Genomic DNA, 21,830 nt, shown 5'->3' with positions numbered 1-21,830 from the left:
TCTCGCAATTCTATCACCAACTCCTAAAATCAGGGGACTCTCAAGGTTTTGTGCTACAAGAAAAAGAATAAAACCACTCCAAATTCTGGACCTAAAATCATCAACAAAGTTCCCTTCAAGTTTTCCACATGTATTCTTCAAAAAGGAGCATCTCTAAATACAATGGAGCAGGCCCCAAAGATTTCCCTTTTTATATACATTCTCTTGTCATTGATGTACACACACTCATACTAAAGTGTTCTCATGTATGAGAAAGGTATATCAAAGTATATGTGAGTGTGAGAATTTGATGATGGCTAGCCTGAGAACAATAAAGTCCTCTATCTACACAAAATATTTTATTTTTATTTCATTTCTCTGCAACCTATCATGAAGCACCTCCCAAAACTTAATACTCATAATTCAAAAATCTAACATTCAATACAATTTCTTGATTCATCAATATATCACAGGCAGCAGCAATGCAAACTTTCCCACAATGCCCCATCAACATGCTTCAATCCCAACCTGAATAGGCCACCTCTAGGATTTAGAGGGTGATTCAGTCTCCACTGCCAACCAGGGTACCACTTTGTGCCAGCTGTGGGGGCATTTCTTTTTATTTCGGTCATGTGTGTATCTATCCAGTAGGAACTAGACTGAGACCACCAAACTCATTTCACTTAGGCCACCAAGCAAGCTGTGGTAACAACTTTCATTACCAGCTGGATCTGGATTTAAACCAGACCACAATCTAGAGTTGAAAAGCAGTATATTACCAAACCTGTGAGATAACTTTTTAAAGTAACCAGAGATGGATGTTACGTTACATTTCACACCTTTCTGCACTGTATTAAGTCAAAAATAAAGAAACTTAACAAAACCTTGAATTCTTTCTGATGTACAAGGGCATTTGCTAATTCCCTTTCCCTTAAATGGAAATTTACTAATACCATACTGATTCTTAGAAAGTCAAAGCCAGACTAACATCACTGAGAATTGTGAAATAACCTATTTTTATAAAGTCTACTATCTCAAATAGATCTATCTTACTAAGACTGCTGAAACATATAGGTTGCACAAAGGGTTATCAACATACTAGCCATTCTTCCCTTGGAGACCAGAGTTCAAATTGATATTTAAAGTCACATGTGAAAATTAGGTGGGTCTAAACCTAAACCATTTGTGCGCAGTACAACATTAATACACATTTGAGCACAATTCTGTTCAAGTGAAGCCCAGAACTGTAATAGCAGTTCAACAGATCAGCACTGGAGCACTGCGTAAGGAAGACACACAGAGCTCCTTCTTGGCTCTTACATTCCTATTAGCCTATATTTGTATTAGAACTTACAGCCCCTTAGTTTCAGGAGCGCTAGGGTTGTATAAAAACAGATTTAAAAATTAAACCTATTAGACCATGTGCAGAACCAAATTGACTGGGTCCTGTACAAGGGAGGCAGTATCAAGTGCAAATCAAAATAAAGGAGATTGACGAAGCTAAGGAGAGAGAATGCATACACAGATATATGCACATCCATACCACGAATCAAAGCCCAGTACAATACAGCACTCTGTGCAGTGGGTAGAGTTGTATTTGTAATGCATGCATGTGTTTCATTCAGTAGAAATATATAAACAGGCCTCTAATGTGAGAAGAATTTTCCCAATGCATTAGAGATGATTAAAACCACCCAGTACATTTTTACAGGATACAGTGTCAGCCCGCAATACATGTCCAAGACCAAATGGGAAAGATAATGAGATATCTGTTCATTATGCCAAGGCCCTGTTTTCCAGTTCCCACTTAAATATCAATCAACTGGCAAACAAACACTCCCCATTCCATTCCTCTCTTCTTGTTTATCTCTACCAAACAACACAAAACCATATGCAAGCTTTTACTGTCAGTGCAAGCTATATTACTCCTGCAATTAACACAGGCCAATAGATTAGTTGTGAGCTCCCTCTTTTTTCCCTCCCATTCTCCTCACCATTTGTCTCTCTAAAACCTTGCTTTGGTTTACGTGCTGTGTCATTAAATTCCTGAACAGTCAATGCTGCAGCTTCTATATCCAAACACTGATGTGCTGCTTTCTAGTTCAAAAATTAGACAGGAATTAATTTCATTATGGCAAGGGCCCTGCATTTTGTTTGACTTGCATATCAAAGGATGCTTTTGGCAGATAAGTAGTGGGAAAGAATCACATTTGATCTCTTGTTTCTCCCCACACCCTTCACTCCATTAAACTGCTCAGCCCAGCCCAATCCAACACTGAAGGAGACAAAGCATCCATACAGTGCCCATTTTCCATTCAGCAGAAGAGGGCTGCTCAGGGGAAGCCCAGGAACGACAAGTAGCCCAATCAGGAATAAACAGAGCAAACAAAGAGCATCTTGTCCATGCCAAGAAAGGGGCTAAAAGAGCGATGTCGTTCATTAAAATGCAAGGCAGGGAGGCAGCACACAACCAGTCACAAGCATGATTGAAGCTTTGAATGAATAATGGGAGAAACTAAAATATAAACATGCCAATATACGGACCCAAAGCAGCTCACCCAACAGTCTAGAAGGTGCAACTGGTTATAAAAGTCCCTCCCACCAAAAAACCCCAAGACCATGACATTTTTCAGCTCAGCAAAGATCAACAGCAAGTTGAATAGTACATAGTGCCCACAGGTAAAGTACCCGATCACTCGAACCATTAAAATATCAAGATAATGACATTTTAAAACAGCAGAACTGATACCTGCTTTCTTAGGAAAGGTCGAGGTACAGGGGGAGGGGATTCAACACTGTAAGAGCAACAGGTCAAGTGTTCTCTCTGGTTCTTGGGGGAAGGGCCGTGTTATATATGTTAGGTTTTGAACTCATTTGTCACATAATAAAACCATTAGCTTGTGAATTAAGAGGTGATTTTTGTTCAGTTTTTAAATAGTCTGTGGCTCTAATGCCCTGTTTTGTTTGCGTGCTCTGTGTACGCTTTGTATATCCGGTTATGCTTCCAAGAGGGGAGGAAACCCCATTGGTTTTCCCACAGATTTGTAAGAAAAATGCAAGATTGTTGCAGGGAGGATGAGAAACACTCAAGTGTTCCTGGTGAAATTGCATTTCTGTCTGCTGCAAATCTCCTGCTCAATTACTGGGAAAATTAAACACAATGTTTTTACAGCATAATCACTTTTACTCCTGCAGCAGATGTTACCCACTGCAAATGGTTCTAATGTAATCGAAGTATTTTTAATCTAATATCTTGGACTCTGAGGTAATTTCCCAGCTGCAGGACTGCAAAAATTCCATATCTTCTTTTCTTTAGCCGATTAACTTGGGTATGTTTTAATTTCAGGGTGTGATTGTCGCTCTCTCCTGTTCTTAAAAGAGAAGTGGGACCTTACGAGTAATGGAACAACTTGCTGTTTACCTTTTTATTCATTTCCCTGCACCTCCCCACAAATTTCTCCCCCCACCATCGCCACTCACCATCTTCCAGCTCTCAAACGACACTTCATAGCAGTGACCCTCATTCCAGCCAACAACCAGAGATTTCACAAACACTACATTTACTTTTTCAAACTAAACAATACTTACTCTTCAATAAAGCGTTTTTGTTTAAACAGAAGAGATATAGAAAAACATGTTTGAGTTTTGTAACAGAAATTTGATTTGTAGGTTTACAATAAAAAAGAAGCACTCTGGGCAAAATCCTACTCACATTAGTAATATTTCCCCCTCATTTCAAGGCAATCTGAGAAAGGGAGATAGGGCCCGATACTCCTCTCACTTATATGATGAAATAAAACTGGCATTAACCCCATTAACTTTACTAGAGCTACACCTGATGATTTACATGATTTATGTGAGAAAAGAATCAGGTCCATAGATTTTATTCAGCTATATAAGTAAGCATAAGTGTTATCAATTCTTACAATTTTATTGTGAGTCTTGTGGTATTTGGTGTTTTTCTTAAAACTCCAGTTCCTGGATTTATGAGATTATGTGAGAATTTCAGTGTTCATTTTTAAAAGTTTCTAGCCTTCATGGCTGCAGAGAAAAGCTTGAAAATGTGACCTGAGTACAGTCAAAACCCAGAAAGCAAATGGAAAAACCTTAAAATATATATTTTTAAAATCTAATGATTTTTAAACCATTTATGATTTTGGGAGGCCTGCCATGATTTTTGAATGCTGGGGGTTGGCAATGCTGAGTACAGGAGAAGGATTCGGCCTTTCGAAGAGGCTTGGAAGAAAGGCTGTTTACAAGATCGCTTATATACAATCACATTATTGCATCTGATATGTAAGTGCAAAGAGTTCTTACTGTTCTATACATGATGACGGGATGTACAAGCATTTTACTTCTTGCATCTGAGCTGTCCTTAAAAACTAACCCAGCCACCAAACTGCTGCTGTGCCCTCACAACTAGGTCCATAAAATCCAGCCTAGTTCCCAGTAAGATGACATATTGCCTCTGTTTATCTCTTACTGGGAGAGGAGGAGATGTCCTTTTTTGAGTTCAGTACAGTACATGTGTATGTGAAAATGTTACCATTAGAAAACAGCCTGCAGCACAAACATGGTCTTCCTGTTACCAGTGTGTTGCTATGGGCACTATTTCTGAGAAAACAATCAAAGAAACAGAACAGGAAAATACAGAAGAACCTATCAGGGGAGAAAAACAAATTACAAAGAGCCTGGACTAAATACAGCATGTGCCTAGCTCCTACTGACAGCGATAGAACTAATAATGCCCACCCACAATAGAACAGAAGCATTTTCAAAAGAACCTAAATGATTTAGGACTGCAAATCCATGGGACTTGTGCTGTTAAGAACTTAAGCACTGTTTAAATCCCATCCAGAATTCTTATTTCTAAGTACTCATGCATGAATATAAAGCTGTAATTGCACATCAGTTTTACATTGTTTTATTTTTAAAAAACCCTGTAAAATAGCATGTGTTTTCTCTTCATTATATTGTTTATGTTAATTTAGTGCATATAAAAGAAACCAGTTTCACTAAAGTTGTCTAAGTATAAGCACAGGTAACAGCAGCGAAAACTTCCCCACATTACTCTCACCAGTGCCTCAACCCTGTTCAAGAGCAACTCCCTCTAGGGGTAAGAGGGTGACTCAGTTCTCTGTCAGCCGGTTGCTGAAAAAGTGCCAGGACAGGGATCAATTGTGCTTTGTCATCAAAGAGACACAAGATTAGTTACTTTCAGTCTCCAGGCTGGTTTCAAGTCGCAGTGCTAAAGCTGACCAGCTCCGTGTCTCATTACTGCCTTCCAGTCCTTGTTAAGGTGATTCAGCCTTTTAAATTATCTCCTGGTTGAAACTGGGTGCACATGTGAAAACGACTATTTAAATTAGTTTCACCATAGAATTGAATCTGGATTTAGGTATTGTTTCATATTCTCTGTGTATATATAAAGTCTGCTGCAGTTTCCACGGTATGCATCCGATGAAGTGAGCTGTAGCTCACGAAAGCTTATGCTCAAATAAATTGGTTAGTCTCTAAAGTGCCACAAGTACTCCTTTTCTTTTTGCGAATACAGACTAACACGGCTGTTACTCTGAAACCTGGATTTACATTAATACTCCAGGTACCTCAAAATGCCTTACCAAACAATGAATCAGATACTGGGAGTGTAACCACTTTGACAGCAAAAAGAACTATACTCATTAACATTTCTCAGACAATCTTGGACATTAAGCCTTTTGGGGGGGAATATGGCCTGAACACTGGAGTTATTCCAGATTCCTTTCACAAAGTGCTTTGGAATCTTGAAAACCAACATGGAAAGCCACCAATGTGAATGGGAGAGACTAACGCTCCATACCTGAAAAATGACGGTGCTCCACTGTAAACTCAGATTGAGAGACTGGGTCCTTGGCCTTTATTGAAATCAGACCATAAAACAAAAGTTTCTCTCAATGAAACAGTTCTGTTGTTGTACATGAGCAAAAAAACCCAAAACTAAACAAAACTCCCCTCCCTCAAAAAAGACCTTAAAGCTGGGGGCAGGGAGCAGTATTAGTTAATGATATCTAACTTCATTTACTTGATTGGGAGTAGACAAAGTTACATGCTTTGAAATAAACATGTACAATCAGCAACAGAGGGCTGTATAAACTGAAGCAGCTCAGAACAAACCAGTCAGAGCTAGTTAATATAATCTGTTCTATTCACATAGCCAAGCTTACTCCACCAAGGTCATGAACTTTCCTGGAAAAGCTCAAATAATTTGCTTCAGAAACACCCTTTCTTTCCGTCTGGTTCATTTTGTCCTTAAATCAGTGCCTCTTGTAGGTAGCTGCTTGCTATGTTTCTTCTGGTCACAAAGGTGAGTTGTGCTTGTTATTTCCACAGGAAGATCCTCAAAGAGCAGTAATCAGTAGCTACAAGATCACTCTCTCCTGTCCCCTCCTCCCCATCTCCCCTGCTCTTTTAAAACATTTTTGGATAGATACCAACTCAAAGCCTTCTTACCTGGCGAAAGAACAGCAGGTTTCCGATGAAAGGCAAAGGTGCAGGATGCCTGATACCCACCTTCTCCAGCCTGGAAAACGAAGAGGTGGAGTACCTAGGAAAGGGGTTAAATAGACAAGAAGTTAATTTTGGATGTAGTCACGATGTGGCTTTCCAGAGGAATTAGATCAAGTAGAATTCCTGGAGTAAGAGTGGGAGGAGATGCTTTCTGCAATCAGTCAAATGGCACAATCAACACAGAGGCATTGCTCTGTAGCTCCATTTATTAGGCACACTTGCAAAAGCTAGTGGACTGATTCCCCAGGAGCAAGTGGTAGAGAAAAGAGATACCTCAACACAGCATATCTAGGCCTGGAAACTTTTGGGGCACCTGAGTCTGCTCTCAGATACACCAGGGTAAATCAGAAGAAACCCCTGAAGTCAATGAAGGTACACTGCCATAACATAAGTGAGATTAGAACACACATTTCATTTCTGACTGGTGGCACAGGGGAAGGGAGCAAAAGGGAGTGGTCAATTCCCTTCCCCACTACCCATTTAGACCATTGGTGCAAGAACTCAAGCTGGAATTAGCAGTACCAGAGACAAGATACTGTCAGTATCTCAGGGAGACGTAGCTACTGTGCCAGATGTACTGGCTAACTGATTTGCCAGCTACTAGTCAGCAACTTAAAACATGATAAAATAGGAAGAACCAAAAACCAACGGAAAAACTCCCAGGTACACCTACAGTCAAATGCCGTGGCTGCACATCATCAGACACAACAATTGAAACCTTTATGCCAAAATCAATTTTAAATAGGAGTGGTGTTTTTAGGTACTGAAGTCTGCCAGGGATAAGCATGAACAACAACTGTAGTTAGCCAGATACCCAATAAAGTTTTAACTGAATAGTAACACTACAGGGACAAAGCACACTGAAGTCAATAGAACAACTCCCACTAATTCCAATGAGTTCTGACCCCCTGGACCCCAGCTCTCAGTTTAAGGAGCCTCTGTGGAAGAGTCTGATAGTCACACAACCTTCACACATTCCACTTGAAAAGCCCTAGGTGATATATAGATGCTTTGCTCTGCTCCTAACTAAAGGACAGAAGGTGCGTGCTTCCCCTTCACAAAAAAAAAAGATAAAAGGGAGAATAGTTGGACTCTGAAATGACTTGTCAAAGGAAACCATCTTTTGTGTCACATCTGGATTTTTTTTCTCCCAGTCTCAAAGAATTCTGGGTGCTGAAATATTCCATAACTAGAAATGTGAATAGAGAGTTGGATCTCCTGTGACCAGCAAAACAAAGTGAGACTAAGGTATCTAGTTAGTGGTATTTTGTACTTTTTTTATCCCCAAATGATGTCTTATAATAGATCAACTTCTGCTGATTTTCCTCTGTGACGATATTTAAAAAGAAATTATTATAACAGAGTACATGTCTGATCATTTTTAGATAGCAACATTTTTTAGATGACAAGACAAACCTGTGGGAGCACAAATTCTGAATAGAAACAAACTATCTTTGGTTCATGCAAGCGCACAATTTCAATGTGACAGGGAATTGTGGAGAAAGAAAAGGGGGGAAGGCATAAAAGTCCACATTTACTATATGTTTTATGTATGGGGGGGCTAATTTATTTATTATTTATTTAGTATTTATTATTTATTTATTCACTGATTAGTTATTATTAAATGATTATTTATGTTTTATTTATTTACGGATTATTTTTATTTTATTTTTAGGTTTGCCTAAACTGTGGTTTTCATTTTGGGGACTTTGATATCCTCAGTGTATAAAGTAAGGGGCAAAAACATTTTTTTATAGACTAGTGTACTTACTTGTATTTTATTGTTGATGTTTTAATTTGAAAATATAAATAGAATGATCATTAAAACACATACAATGCATCAGATTTTGGTACTCATAGCTATCCAATCGACAATACAATGCATTTTCTCTCAATGGTACCAAAACCACAGATCTTCATGTATTGCAAAATGAAATAAAACTGAGTACACTGCATGAAGGAGATGATGTGATCAACTAATACTTAATAAAAAAAAAGAGCTAAATAGCACAAACGGTGTTCAAAGTTTAGCACTGATTCTCATGAGAGCACAGGAAAGAAAATATACTGCAAGTGTGGAGACCATTCACCCCTTCATTAGCATCTCATCATTGTCAGCCTCAGAATGTTCTGGCAGCTCCACATAATGGCCTTTTTTTCAGGGATGCAGCCGTCTTCTGATGCTCTTTGTTCCAGTTACATTTGAAGTAGATTTTCAAAAGGCATAAAAACATGATTTACAACGAGATGGTAAGCAGAGCACTAACATAGCCATGCTGAGCGCTGGCACACAATGACTCAGAAGGCAGGGGAAAAAATAGTGCCATGTTTGAGCACACATTCCGACACCCTACAATTGTGGGGTATTTCTGCTATTTTAGCTGCTTTTCCTCAGTTTTGTGGGGAAAAAACCCACTGTATGTGATTGTTGTTTTCAAACAACCTGGGAAATTACATGGCAAAAAAAAGCTGTATTAAAATAGCATTAAGGTTGCAAAGCCAAGCACTGGAAAGCTAGGAAATCCCGGCATTAAGATGGCCAGGGTCCCCAAGCAGAGTCAGTGTTAGATTCTCTGGCGCCCAGGGCAGAAAGCCAAAGCCACGTCTTGCGGGGCTGAAACCCAGGGCCCTGAACCCCGCTACCCAGGGCTCAAGTGAAGCCTGAGCAATTTAACTTTGTGGGGCCCTAGGCAGTTGCCCTGCTTTCTACCCCCTAATGCCAGCCCTCGTTTTTATATGCAGAAAAACAGTTGTTGTGGCACTGGTGGGCCATGGAATTTTTACAGCATGTTGCGGGGGGGAGGGAGAGGGCCTCAGAAAGAAAAAGGTTGAGAACCCCTGACCTACTGGATGGGAATGTGATACATTTTGCCAGTGATTTACACAGCTCTTTGAGTGACATATTGGAAATCAGGATCCCTGGGTTCTGTTGCTGGCTCTGGGAGGGAAGAGTGGGTTAGTGGTTAGAGCAGTGGTCACAGACAGGATAGCCCAAGCGCATAGAATCATCATAGAATAATCGAATCTCAGGGTTGGAAGGGACCTCAGGAGGTCATCTAGTCCAACCCCCTGCACAAAGCAGGACCAATCCCCAACTAAATCATGCCAGCCAGGGCTTTGTCAAGTTTCCCTCCACAGATCAGAGTGCAAAAGAACAATAGGGAGAACAAAAGATGCATACACAGCAAAGACAAAGAGGAAAATAAATAATAATGATTAATAATAAGTATGATAATTCTTCTGGCCTTTAAGAGATAATAAATTAATAAACAACAGAGGTGGCAATGCCCCATCAACCCCCCACTAAGTGAGTACTTACAATACATCTTCTATCATTTAGTGTAAACAGTTTACATCAGAAGATACCGTTCAAGAGTCAATATGAAATCATCACGGACTCATGTACCATTGAAATTATCCCACATTTCTCTCTCATTCTTTCTGTGTCTGATCTCCTTCAAAGATGCAATGCATACTTGACAACATCTGAGAGCTATAAATAGAGATGTTTAGAGAGAAAAATTGTGGTACACTTTTTAACTTCACTGAAACTTGGAACTAGAAAAGACTTTTTTGGAAGGCTGGGTGGGAAAACAGAAAATACTTTGCTGAAATAGGGCTTATCCCTGGTAAACAGGTAAGTGTTATGATATGTCCCCCAGTTTATTTTACACACACAGAGATATCAATACACACACACATACACCCCAACAAAGGTATCAGTAGCAACTCCATAGTTAGGGTTTTTGCACATAAAACAGGGATTCAAACTCTTTGTTATATATGAAAAACAAATGGTGTGCTCCCCAAAATTACAGCATCTACTCTTGAGTACAGAATGAACTGTCTGAGTATTTACATGTAAATCTCTTAATATGTTTAGGAATTAAAATGAATTAAAATGGGTCATTTATGAAATTTAGCACCTCGTGTCAGACTTTTTTTTTCCTTTGGCATGTAATAACTTCAGTAGAAGACCAAGAGACTCCTCAGACTTCCCATATAGTTGAATCTCACTAAAATCTTATTTATAGGCTACATTTGAATAAGTTTTTAGAATTAATGGTTATTTTACATACATAGTTATTTTTCATAACTGAAGATATCTACTACAGCAAAGACTGAAGGATACAATGTTCTTCTGAAACAAAGAATTTAGGGTGACCAAATAGCAAGTATGAAAAATCAGGACGGGGGTAATAGACCTCTATATGAGAAAAAGCCCCAAATATCGGGACATCTGGTCACCCTAAGAGAATTCCACAAAGAACTATCTTCCAAAATGGTTGCCCTCTCCCATTATTTAAAGGGACGGAAGCACACTTGCCCTCTGTTGGTGGCCATTTGAGAACGGGTCTCTCATTTTTCCCAGTTAGATTGTGTTCTGCCTCCTCACAGCACAGAGGGCCTTGTGGTTTTAGACTCATTGAGAACAGTTCCATTTAAAAGAGGGCAGATCTTCATGACAAATAAACTTTAATAAAAAATGGCAAAAAGTGACCTTTAATCCTAAATTTATTTTCAAAAAACTACCAGATCTAGTCAAGGGTTAAGCCAGGAACAAGAGGAAACTAGGGTGTATGCGTGTGTGTGCACAAGGGAATGTAGAGGGTGAAGGAGGGAGAAGTAGGGGTGTGTGCATGCAGGGTAACGTAGAGAGGTGCAAGAAGCTAGGGAATTTGGAGGACAGGAAGGGGGTGGAAACTGTGATATACACTGACTGTTCTGCTTTGCACTGACAAACCAGAGCAGCTGTAAACTCAGTTTAACTGGCTTGTATGCTCTGGCCACTTTGAATTGTTCCAGAAATGGATAAAGCAGCCAAAGTGTACCAGCGAATCTGGCCATAAAACTCTGCCATATAGTGTGACAAAGTGAGGGGTGGAAAAGATTTTTTAAAATGTATTGTGTCTTTAAGAATCAGTCAAATCTCATCTGGGTCCACAAACACTAAAATAACACTTTATCTAACCTGTATGGTTATCACATCATGCCCCTGCATGACAGAATTAATGTTTCTGATAAAGGAGGTACTTTCAATTATAAAGCACAGTAAGGAAAAATAATCAGTAATCCCTCCAAATATGTATTTGAATATACCTTTTGCACAAGATTTCAGTGAGTTTTTTATTATACAGGAAATTTTTTAAGAGTCAGTGAAAGGGCAGACTCAGAAGGCTGTTTGGGTGCCCTAACTCTATATTTCCATATCTGAATAAGCATGGATTTCTTTCAAATGGTTTTTATCTATGAACATATGGGGTTATAAACACTTGATTTGGGGATAATTACAGCATCCCTTTAATGTATCTAAATTCTAAATTAGGATATGTACTCTTAACCTTAACTCCATTTTAACATAGTTTCATGTCAGAATAGGATAGACAGTCAGACAGACATACACACACACACACACAGACACAATCTACCAGTTTTAGGGACAAAAGTATTTTCCAGCTACAAAGTTTACGTGACCATAGTGTTCCTATTCCAGATGAAATACCTAGTGTTTTAATGATATACAAGGAAGGCAAGGGCAAATTTATATACATTTATACCTCCAATATCTGGCAGCAATCATCTTTTAATCCACACTGTTCTGGTCTACTGAACAATTCTTTTAACGCATGTTGTCATGAGGGAGCTGGTGGCTCAAGAGATAGGTAATAATAAAACCGCAGGTTTGTTATAGTAATTTTTTTAATATCACTGATGAGTCGCATCCAATTAAAAAAAGAAAGCCAATAACACTTGCACAGACAATCAACAGGCATTATGCTCCAGAGAGAAGCCCCATGGGAGACTGCAGGCCTGTATGGCAGACCCATACAATATTTCATCACTACTCTCGGAGGCCGGGTACTCAGAGTGCAGCCTCTTCCAACAGGGCTATGACTTTTTCAAAACAAATGCTAAAATTCATGCCTGTGATCATTCTACAGTTTTAATAATGGGCTTTCGAGCCTTTCACCAGCGTCATCTCAATGGGCAAATGTGATCCAGTTCTGAAGCAACCAAAAGCCATTGCCGTCTTGTGGCTGTTTGGTATCTTTGCAAAATGAGTTGGTGGCCTCAGTCCAGTTCCTAGGAGACAGGTGCCCTTAGAACCCCTGATAGCCATCTCAGCAGATGAGGCAATGGAAACAAGGCACAAAGAGTTCAAGTGACTTGCTCAGGGCCATACAGCAAGTCTGTGTCAGAGCTATGAACTGCACCAGGCTCTCTGGAGGCTCAGTGTAGCAACTTAACCACAAGACCACCCTACCTCTCACTCTCTAGGACGGTTAACATGGCACCTTTCACATGCACTAATCTCCTTTTCTTTCTTTCTTTTTTGTATACTCATTTGTGCCCGCCTATTGCAGGGCTTACGGCAGAGCACGTTACCGTCGGGGCTCGAACACCCCAGCTTTAGTCAGGAAAGTTGATATTTGTATAAACTGAGGCTTCTTTTAAAAAACATGATTTCCAGTGAGCAGGATAACATTTCATAAAGTTTTGTCGCCCCATAATTACATGTCTTCATTTTGTAATTAGACATCTTAATGGCATAATTAAAAGGACATGAAGTTTCAGCTTAATTAGACATTCTAATTGTTATGCAAATTCATATCCTAGTGATGCAACTCCATTTGCAAATGCACGACATGTGTTTCCACGTACATCTCAACCCTTTCTAAATACCAATAAGAATAAACCTAGATTGGACTGGCTGCAGATGCAACGAGTTTAAATGGAGAAGTGGGCCCTGCCCAGGGGCCTAGTGATTGTATCTACGCACGGCCATGAAGCAAGTGAGTTTGATTCCCAGGCCTGTGGTCTATTATTCCTTGGGGACAGCAAGGATTTCCAATGCTGCAGAGGAACAGGGTTAAAGTTCTTGTACTAAATTCCTCAACAACCCCGACCATGCATACAGCCACTTAAGGACAGATGATGCCAGTAAGGCCATGGTCTAATGCTGGGAGGCAGGGTGGTCTCATATCACACCAGTGGGAGCTCCAGGAGGAGCAAAATTGCCTCAAGTGCCTCACATACCTTCAAAGTTCAGCAAGGGTTCCCTCTCTGCGGTCTGCTAGTTTTGGTGGCTGGAGCACAGGCAGGGAATGGAGCCACTGGCCCCAGCTCCCCCCTCCCAAATTTTTGGGAGCATGGGCAAGGAGCGGTCTCTGTACATAGGAGAGCACAGGAACTGCAATTGTGGCTGGCCCCTGCATAGGCGCCATAAGGGGTAGTGCAGCGAGCCTCCTTGCATCACCCTTGGTTGTACACTTAGCACCAGGGCCAGTACTGACAGATTTGGGCAAGAGCCCAGTTATCATTGGACAGACAAAAATGACGCATGTAGGAAGGATGGTCTCAGAGTTTTACACGGCTCCAAACTGCCTCCCCTTCTGATCCTCCTGCCACAGGTACAGGTGCAGAAGGGAGGTTGTTTCTTCCTTTCATCCCACCGCCAGCAGGAGACCCAGGGCTGACCCATGAGTTGCAGATCTCGCACAGGGCATGGGGCTCCAAGTAACTACTTGTTTAGCTTTTGGTGCTCATTGCTATAGTATCTGAGTGCTTCACAAACACTCATTAATATATTTTGACAAAATGTCTGTGAGGTGAGGGGATGGTGTTTTTGTTTTTTTTACATACAGATGGAGAACTGAGGTATTATCCCTTCTTTACAGATTAAGATCAAAAGTACTTACTGTTTTTAGGTCCCCAATTTGAGATGACTAGATTTTTCAGAGTACTTATCACTGTATAGCACTTTATATGTTCAAAGCACCACTCCCATTGACTGCAGTTGCACCTGTGAAATCATTTCTGCAATTCAGACCCCAGGGTCTCAAGTTGGGCACCTCGAAAATGAGGAGCACACAATTTAGTGGCCACCTGTGAAAAGTCTGCTTAAATTGACTTGTCCAGAATCACACAGGAACTCTGTGGCAGAGGCAAGGATAGAATCCAATTCCCCAGGGCAGCACTCAACTGCCTGAACTGTGAGACCACATTTTCCTCTTCCTGCAATTCCCTCTCTTTCATTATGCATCTTCCAACTTCTGCAACTAATGAAGGAGGGGTCCTACAGACTACAGCCTCCTTTATTACACAACCCTGATTCAGCTCCAGGGAAGGTCCATCCTGTGTACCCAATGAGGCAGGGGTCCTGTGAAAAAAATGGCATGTGATCACAGAACTAGACACTGTATTATAATGCATATGCACAATGACAAATTAAGATCGCACTGGCAAGCTTAATTCTGCAATTGCCTAACTTTTGCATGCTTGGTTTTACAACTTTAATATAATGTTCTTTTAACATAGTTGTGTGCATGTGTGACCCTGACAGATAGACTCACACTAGCTCAGCTTAAGCTGTAAGTAGATAGCGCACACCCAGCGAAACAGAATTTTCAGAGATTTTAGCAGTTTAAAATCAAAGTCTCTACTGAGCATGTGAGAAATGATTTTTTCCAAGGTTTATAACTTGGCCATGGGGACCACAAAAGGCACATCCCTGACACAAAGGCCACTCCCTGCCAAACTTCAAGTTCCTGCTCCAGAGCATGGGGGCGCAAAGTCATTTCCAAGAAAAGATCTCAAGAATTTGTTAATATAGGCAAAACAGCATATTTTCCCTAGCTTTGTTGTGAGAACTGAACTATTTTAATGGATTTTTTTTAACTCAGCCTGAGACAGACATCTGGCATGGAAAATTTCAGCCCAACTGGTTAAAATTTGGCAAGTAAAAACGGGGTCTTATAATCGGAAGTGTTGTGCAACCTTAATCATAGGTGGTGCTACCAGCCCCACCTACAATAAAATACTTCTGGGTAAAAAAAACACCACTTTTGTCTCCTAGGCTGAGAACTTGTATGTCTAATTTCAGCCCATAGCTAAATTATTATATCTGAGTTATAATCTATTATAATAGGGGGTGACGATGGCAACACTGAGACCCTTAATTATAGGAATGCTACCATAATACCATACATACCAGACAGCATATCATAGCCTGAAATCAGCACTGAAGAGCTCTGCGGTTCCCAGAGCTTGAAAGCTGCCGTGAGGCTTCAGAGACTCCTCTTCATTCCACCCCCACCCCTCAATTCCTCATTCCATGGCTTACTTTGCACTCCAAGTTTTCTCTTTTCAAACTATTAAAATACAGAGACCTATTTCCCATAAACAGTCACTCTCCTGGCTCGGCCTTATGTCACAGAGATTGCAATGGAGGCACTAATCCTCCTGGAAGAGTGATGCCACACGCTGGTGGGCTGTTGAACCAACAGTAATGGCATGGGAAGAAGGAAAGAATCTGTAAGAGCTGCCACCAGTGTATAGCATGCAGAGTTGTTGTAGCTGTGTTGGTCCCGGGATACCAGACAGACCAGGTGGGTGAAGGAATATCTTTTATTGCAGCAACTTCTGCTGGTGAAAGAGACAAGCTTTCGAGCTTACACAGAGCTCTTCTCGGATGCAGCAACGTTCTCTGAAGCAATCTGCAGTAGCAAAAAAAAAATATAGCACCATCTGGTGGCCGGCTTGGGGGCCCACAGGGATAAGCTGCCAAACATAAAATTAAAGTTCCAGTCCAGGATGCTGTGGTTTGCTGTGCAGGTTAACATACACTGGGAGCAGGCTGCAACCAGGGGGTCCTAAGCTCCAATAGTGAATACAGCAAAGCATGCTGGGTAATGAGGGAAAACATTAGAAGAGACTGGTAGGGAGGGCAGTTTAGCACTGCCACCTACAGGACTTCTATAGTGATAGGTACCCATGGAGGGAGAGTGGGTGGCTGGAGAGGGGAATGGACACAAAGCTGGTGAGAAGATGCAGATTAAACCCAGCTCCCTTGTTTCCTATGCCCAGTATTCATGATTTGATCTGGTATCCTCTGGCTAAGAAGGGCTAAGTCTGTAGGGAGGAGCAGTAGTGTTGGACAGGGATCCTCAAATTTTGTCATGCTGTGGATCACTGTAGATACAGAGATTGCTTCATGGGCCATCTCCTCTCCCATTTGCAGTAACATGGACCGCCTCCTCTCCCTATGCAATTCCTTAAATGGAAAAGGAAGTTCAAGAAAGTATTCTTATCATCGTTTAATGCGATTTAGCAGCAGAAACAAAGAGGAGGAGCCATCATCATGTGACCAGCCAGCTCTCTGTGGACCACTAATAAAGGACCTCTAGTGACAAGAAGTTTGAGAACCACTGCCAAAGAGAACAGAGCTGAACAGCTGCTACATGAGGTGGGGGGGGGGGGGAACTAGAATTTGTGAAGGATTGGGCCAAAGAATAACAGCAAACAAATTAAACTTTAAGGAGATGGCATTAACCTGAAATATAGACAAAATGAGTTAAAAATACTTTCAAGTGCTGCTGAATCCCTGTGCCAGATTTCTTACTATTTTACGATCCAATTTCCCTATTTCTAAAAAAAAAAAAAAAAAACCAGTTTTTGCTTTCCTGCTGCTGTGTGAAAGATTCACTCAAAACAACAGGGAAAATGACTGACTATACAAAAGTACAAATGGGAATCAATGAAACTGAATAGATGTATAAAGTGTCAGACTTCACAGGAAACTATTGAAAAGTAGAGACTCCCCTCCTCCCCCTTTAATCGCTATAAATTACGGTAATATTAGGCATCACTTGCAAAAGGTTAAAAGTGTTCAAACAGAAGCATAAGTTTTAAGTTGATGTGTCCCTTTAATAGCCTCTCTCTTGACTGACTGTTATAAAAAGATGCCTGCAGCACTGGACCAACATATCTCATTTATCAGCTGCGCTGAAGACCATTATGGTCTTTCCTCCAGTGCACAGAAAAAATCCATCCGTTAATTTAAAAAAAATCTTTTTAAAGAAACTCTTGTTCGAGACAGATAGTCACCATGTACAGGCTGACATGGAAACAGCTTTCCTGTAACAGAGTCTATTTTGCATTATTCTATGTCATATCACATGACAGTTTCCTCTTCAGATCATTCATCTGGATGTTCCATACTATACACAGCAACCGTCCCCTTTTTCTGTGAAATGGTTTTGCACATGACAGGAAAAGCTAATTTTAATGAAGCAGCTCCACTCTTGCCTCTGTCTTGTTCCTTCTTGCGCTGTTGATAGGCTATTGAATGTCGTTTATAATGCATTGCTCTCTAATTATACAAGAAAGTCAATCATCGCTGTCTGTCCCTTTGGCACCAGTTTTTCTCCACATTAGATGTGCAGTTCTGCACTTAATGTATTGTACATATGTGACGGGGACCCCGGGGTACAACCTGGAACTGCGGGACCACTGTGCCTCCTTTAATTCTGTAGCCTGGCCTGTCTCTCACAAAGCTGTGCCAGTGACAGGCAGTAACACCCCTCTGGGCGCTGTGATCACTCAGCCATCAACAGGTGGGCCCCACACCCAGCTGTATTACGTGAATGCTCCCTGAGTCACTCATGAATCATACCAAGAAAGGCACCAGTCAATCACCCCAACCCCCAGACTTGCATCCCCATAATGTACCATCTTACACTGCTCAAGACCCCTTGGGCAATGCAAGCTCATTAATAAGTTCACCACTTCTTCATAGGAAAGTGGACATGCACCAGCCTTTGTAATCTGACCTGAGATTTCCCCAGCACTTCAACTAAAACCACAGTTTTAGGTAAAATATAAAACAGATTTATTAAGTACAGAAAGATAGATTTTAAGTGATTATAAATAGCAGACATAGAGATCAAAATTGGTTACTTAAGAAATAAGAATAGAAATGCAGTCTAAATTCTAACTTTGATTCAAATCTTGCTTGGTCTGTTAAACAGTCTCTCATCCTAACAGATGTTACAGGCACAGTTCCTCAATAGACAGACTGGACTCTCTTCTGGCCTGGGACCAATCTCACTAGTTAAGTCTTTGTTTCCAGATAATCTTCCAGGTGTGGAGATGGGGGGCAGGGTGTGTGTGAAGGGGAAAGAGGCCCAGTGGTGATGTCACTGCCACCCATTTATACTTTCTTCCGGCAGCTAGGCCCCCATGGTGAACATGCCTTCTCTGAGAAGTCTCTGGGATAGTGGATTCTTGTAGATGAGCCATTAACACCTGTCTAGCCAGTGATGGGTGCTCATTTGTCCCTACTAAAAGGCCAGCTAGGGGCATCTCCCAACTTCACAGCATATTTCAGTAGCACATATAGCAATACTCCATAGTGTCACATACAATCCAACAGGATAGTAAGGTTCAACAGATCAAGACTTTTTAAATGATACCTCACAAGGCATGCATTGTACCAAACATATCATCATCACAAAATCATAGGACTGGAAGGGGCCTTGAGAGGTTATCTAGTCCATTCCTCTGCATTCATGGCAGGACTAAGTATTATCGAGACCATCCCTGACAGGTGTTTGTCTAACCTGCTCTTAAAAATCTCCAGTGATGGAGATTCCACAACTTCCCTAGGCAATTTATTCTAGTGCTTAACCACCCTGACAATTAGGAAGTTTTTCCTAATGTCCAACCCAAACTTCCCTTGCTGCAATTTAATCCCATTGCTTCTTGTCCTATCCATAGAGGTTAAGAAGAACAATTTTTCTCCCTCTTCATTGTAACAACCTTTTATGTACTTGAAAACTGTTATCATATCCCCTCTCAGTCTTCTCTTTTCCAGACTAAACAAACCCAATTTTTTCAATCTTCCCTCATGGGTCACGTTTTCTAGACCTTTAATCATTTTTGTTGCTCTTCTCTGGACTTTCTCCAATTTGTCCACATCTTTCTGAAATGTGGCACCCAGAACTGGACACAATACTCCAGTTGAGGCTGTATCAGCGTGGAGTAGAGCAGAAGAATTACTTCTCGTGTCTTGCTTGCAACACTCCTGCTAATACATCCCAGAATGATGTTCGCTTTTTTTGTAACAGCATTACACTGTTGACTCATACTTAGCTTGTGGTCCTCTATGACCCCCAGATCCCTTTCCACAGTACTCCTTCCTAGGCAGGCATTTCCCATTTTGTATGTGTGCAACTGATTGTTCCTTCCTAAATGGAGTACTTTGCATTTGTCTTTATTGAATTTCATCCTATTTACTTCAGATCATTTCTCCAGTTTGTCCAGATCATTTTGAATTTTAATACTATCCTCCAAAGCACTTGCAACCCCTCCCAGCTTTGTATCATCCACAAACTTTATAAGTGAACTCTCTATGCCATTATCTAAACCACTGATGAAGATATTGAACAGAACCGGACTGCAGAACTGATCCCTGCGGGACTCCACTCGTTATGCCCTTCCAGCATGACTGTGAACCACAGATAACTACTCTCTGGGAACGGTTTTCCAACCAGTTATGTACCCACCTTATAGTAGTTCCATCTAGGTTGCATTTACCTAGTTTGTTTATGAGAAGGTCACGTGAGACAGTATCAAAAGCTTTACTAAAGTCAAGATATAACCACGTCTATCACTTCCCCCCATCCATAAGGCTTGTTACCCTGTCAAAGAAAGCTATCAGGTTGGTTTGACATGATTTGTTCTCGACAAATCCATGCTGACTGTTACTTATCACCTTATTATCCTCTAGATGTTTGCAACTTGATTGCTTAATTATTTGCTCCGTTATCTTTCCGGGTACAGAAGTTAAGCTGACTGGTCTGTAATTCCCCGGGTTGTCCTTATTTCCTTTTTTTAGATTGGCAGTATATTTGCCCTTTTCCAGTCTTCTGGACTCTTTCCTGTCTTCCATGACTTTTCAAAGATAATCGCTAATGGCTCAGATATCTCCTATGTCAACTCCTTGAGCATTCTAGGATGCATTTCATCAGGCCCTGGTGACTTGAAGATATCTAACTTTTCTAAGTAATTTTTAACTTGTTCTTTCCCTATTTTAGCCTCTGATCCTACCTCATTTTCAGTGGCATCCACTATGTTAGACATCCAATCACTACCAACCTTCTTGGTGAAAACCGAAACAAAGAAGTCATTAAGCACTTCTGCCATTTCCACATTTTCTGTTACTGTTTTTCTCCCCTCATTGAGTAATGGGCCTACCCTGTCCTTGACCTTCCTCTTGCTTCTAATGTATTTGTAGAATGTTTTCTTGTTACCCTTTATGTCTCTAGCTAGTTTGATCTCATTTTGTGCCTTGACCTTTCTAATTTTGTCCCTGCATACCTGTGTTATTTCTTTATATTCATCCTTTGTAATTTGATCTTCTTTCCACTTTTTGATTTTTCAATCATTGAAGTTTCCTGGTTAAGTCAGGGTGGTCTCTTGCCATAATTCCTATCTTTCCTACGCAGTGGGATAGTTTGCTCTTGTGCCCTTACTAATGTCTCTGAAACACTGCCAACTGTCTTCAATTGTGGGATCTTACCTACCAACTCCCTGAGTTTGCTAAAGTCTGCCTTCTTGAAATCCACTGTCTTTCTTTTGCTGTTCTCCCTACTACCATTCCTTAGAATCATTAACTCTACCATTTCATGATCACTTTCATCAAAGCTGCCTTCCACTTTTAAATTCTCAACCAGTTCCTCCCTGTTTGTCAAAATCAAATCTAGAACAGCCTCTCCCCTAGTAGCTATCATAGTGGTGAATAAGTGGGGTCCAGGGTGCTATTTTGTGCTACAAGAGAAAGATCCCACTGGTAGTATTTATAAAAGTGTCTCGTGATAGCTCCTTTGTCCTACACCAGCCTCCCTCTCGCAGTGAAACAGTCTAACATTCTTTGCTGTGCATGAACAAAAAGTTTCACCACTTAAATTGCAAGCTCTTTGGAACAGGGACCATCTTTCTGTATTGCATGTACAGCACCTAGCACAGTGGGGCCCAGATCCTTGAGTGGGACCCCTAGGTGCTACTGCAATTCAAATAATAAATAACTAATCCATCAGCATCAGATCTCACATGACCTAGCATAACTGCACTCAGAAAAGTTTGTATGCATTCATGGCTGCCATACTGGACTCACTCAAAGTAAGGGAGAGAGTCCCCTACTGTCACCTTCCAAGCATTAAGAGCACTGGTTTTAATTTTAAAATGTCTCAAGTGTAAGCAAAACGGTGGCAGTGATGTGAAGTGTCTGGAAAGACACTGAATTCCCTCAGCAGCCCTAGCACACTTTTCAAGTGATTTTTGAGTGCCTAATGGCTGCTCCATTTACCTATCCAGTCACTGCACTAACAATAGCTTGCTCCTTGTAAAGCACTTTCAGATTCTTCAAATACGTAAACTTAAAGGCACCATGTTTTAACAAAAACACCCCCCCCTCCAAAAAAAAACAACCAACCTTGTTGTATTCCCCATGAATACAACAACCA

General features: G+C 40.8%; 1 protein-coding gene across 4 annotated transcripts in view; it reads right to left on the bottom strand.

Moving 5' to 3' along the window:
* The window catches only part of TBXAS1 (thromboxane A synthase 1), a 316,426-nt gene that overhangs the window by 233,078 nt on the left and 61,518 nt on the right, over positions 1-21,830 (bottom strand). For all 4 annotated transcript variants that reach the window (XM_073323035.2, XM_073323042.2, XM_073323058.2 and 1 more), the window contains one exon: positions 6,469-6,562. In XM_073323035.2, coding sequence (XP_073179136.1) covers positions 6,469-6,562 — 94 coding nt within the window. The remainder of the gene's footprint in view (positions 1-6,468; positions 6,563-21,830) is intronic.

Source organism: Lepidochelys kempii, chromosome 1 (genome assembly GCF_965140285.1).
Source record: "Lepidochelys kempii isolate rLepKem1 chromosome 1, rLepKem1.hap1, whole genome shotgun sequence".
NCBI classification, from domain to species: domain Eukaryota; kingdom Metazoa; phylum Chordata; order Testudines; family Cheloniidae; genus Lepidochelys; species Lepidochelys kempii.
The sequence above is the reverse complement of the archived record's forward strand: the minus strand, read 5'-3'. Positions and strand labels throughout refer to the sequence as shown.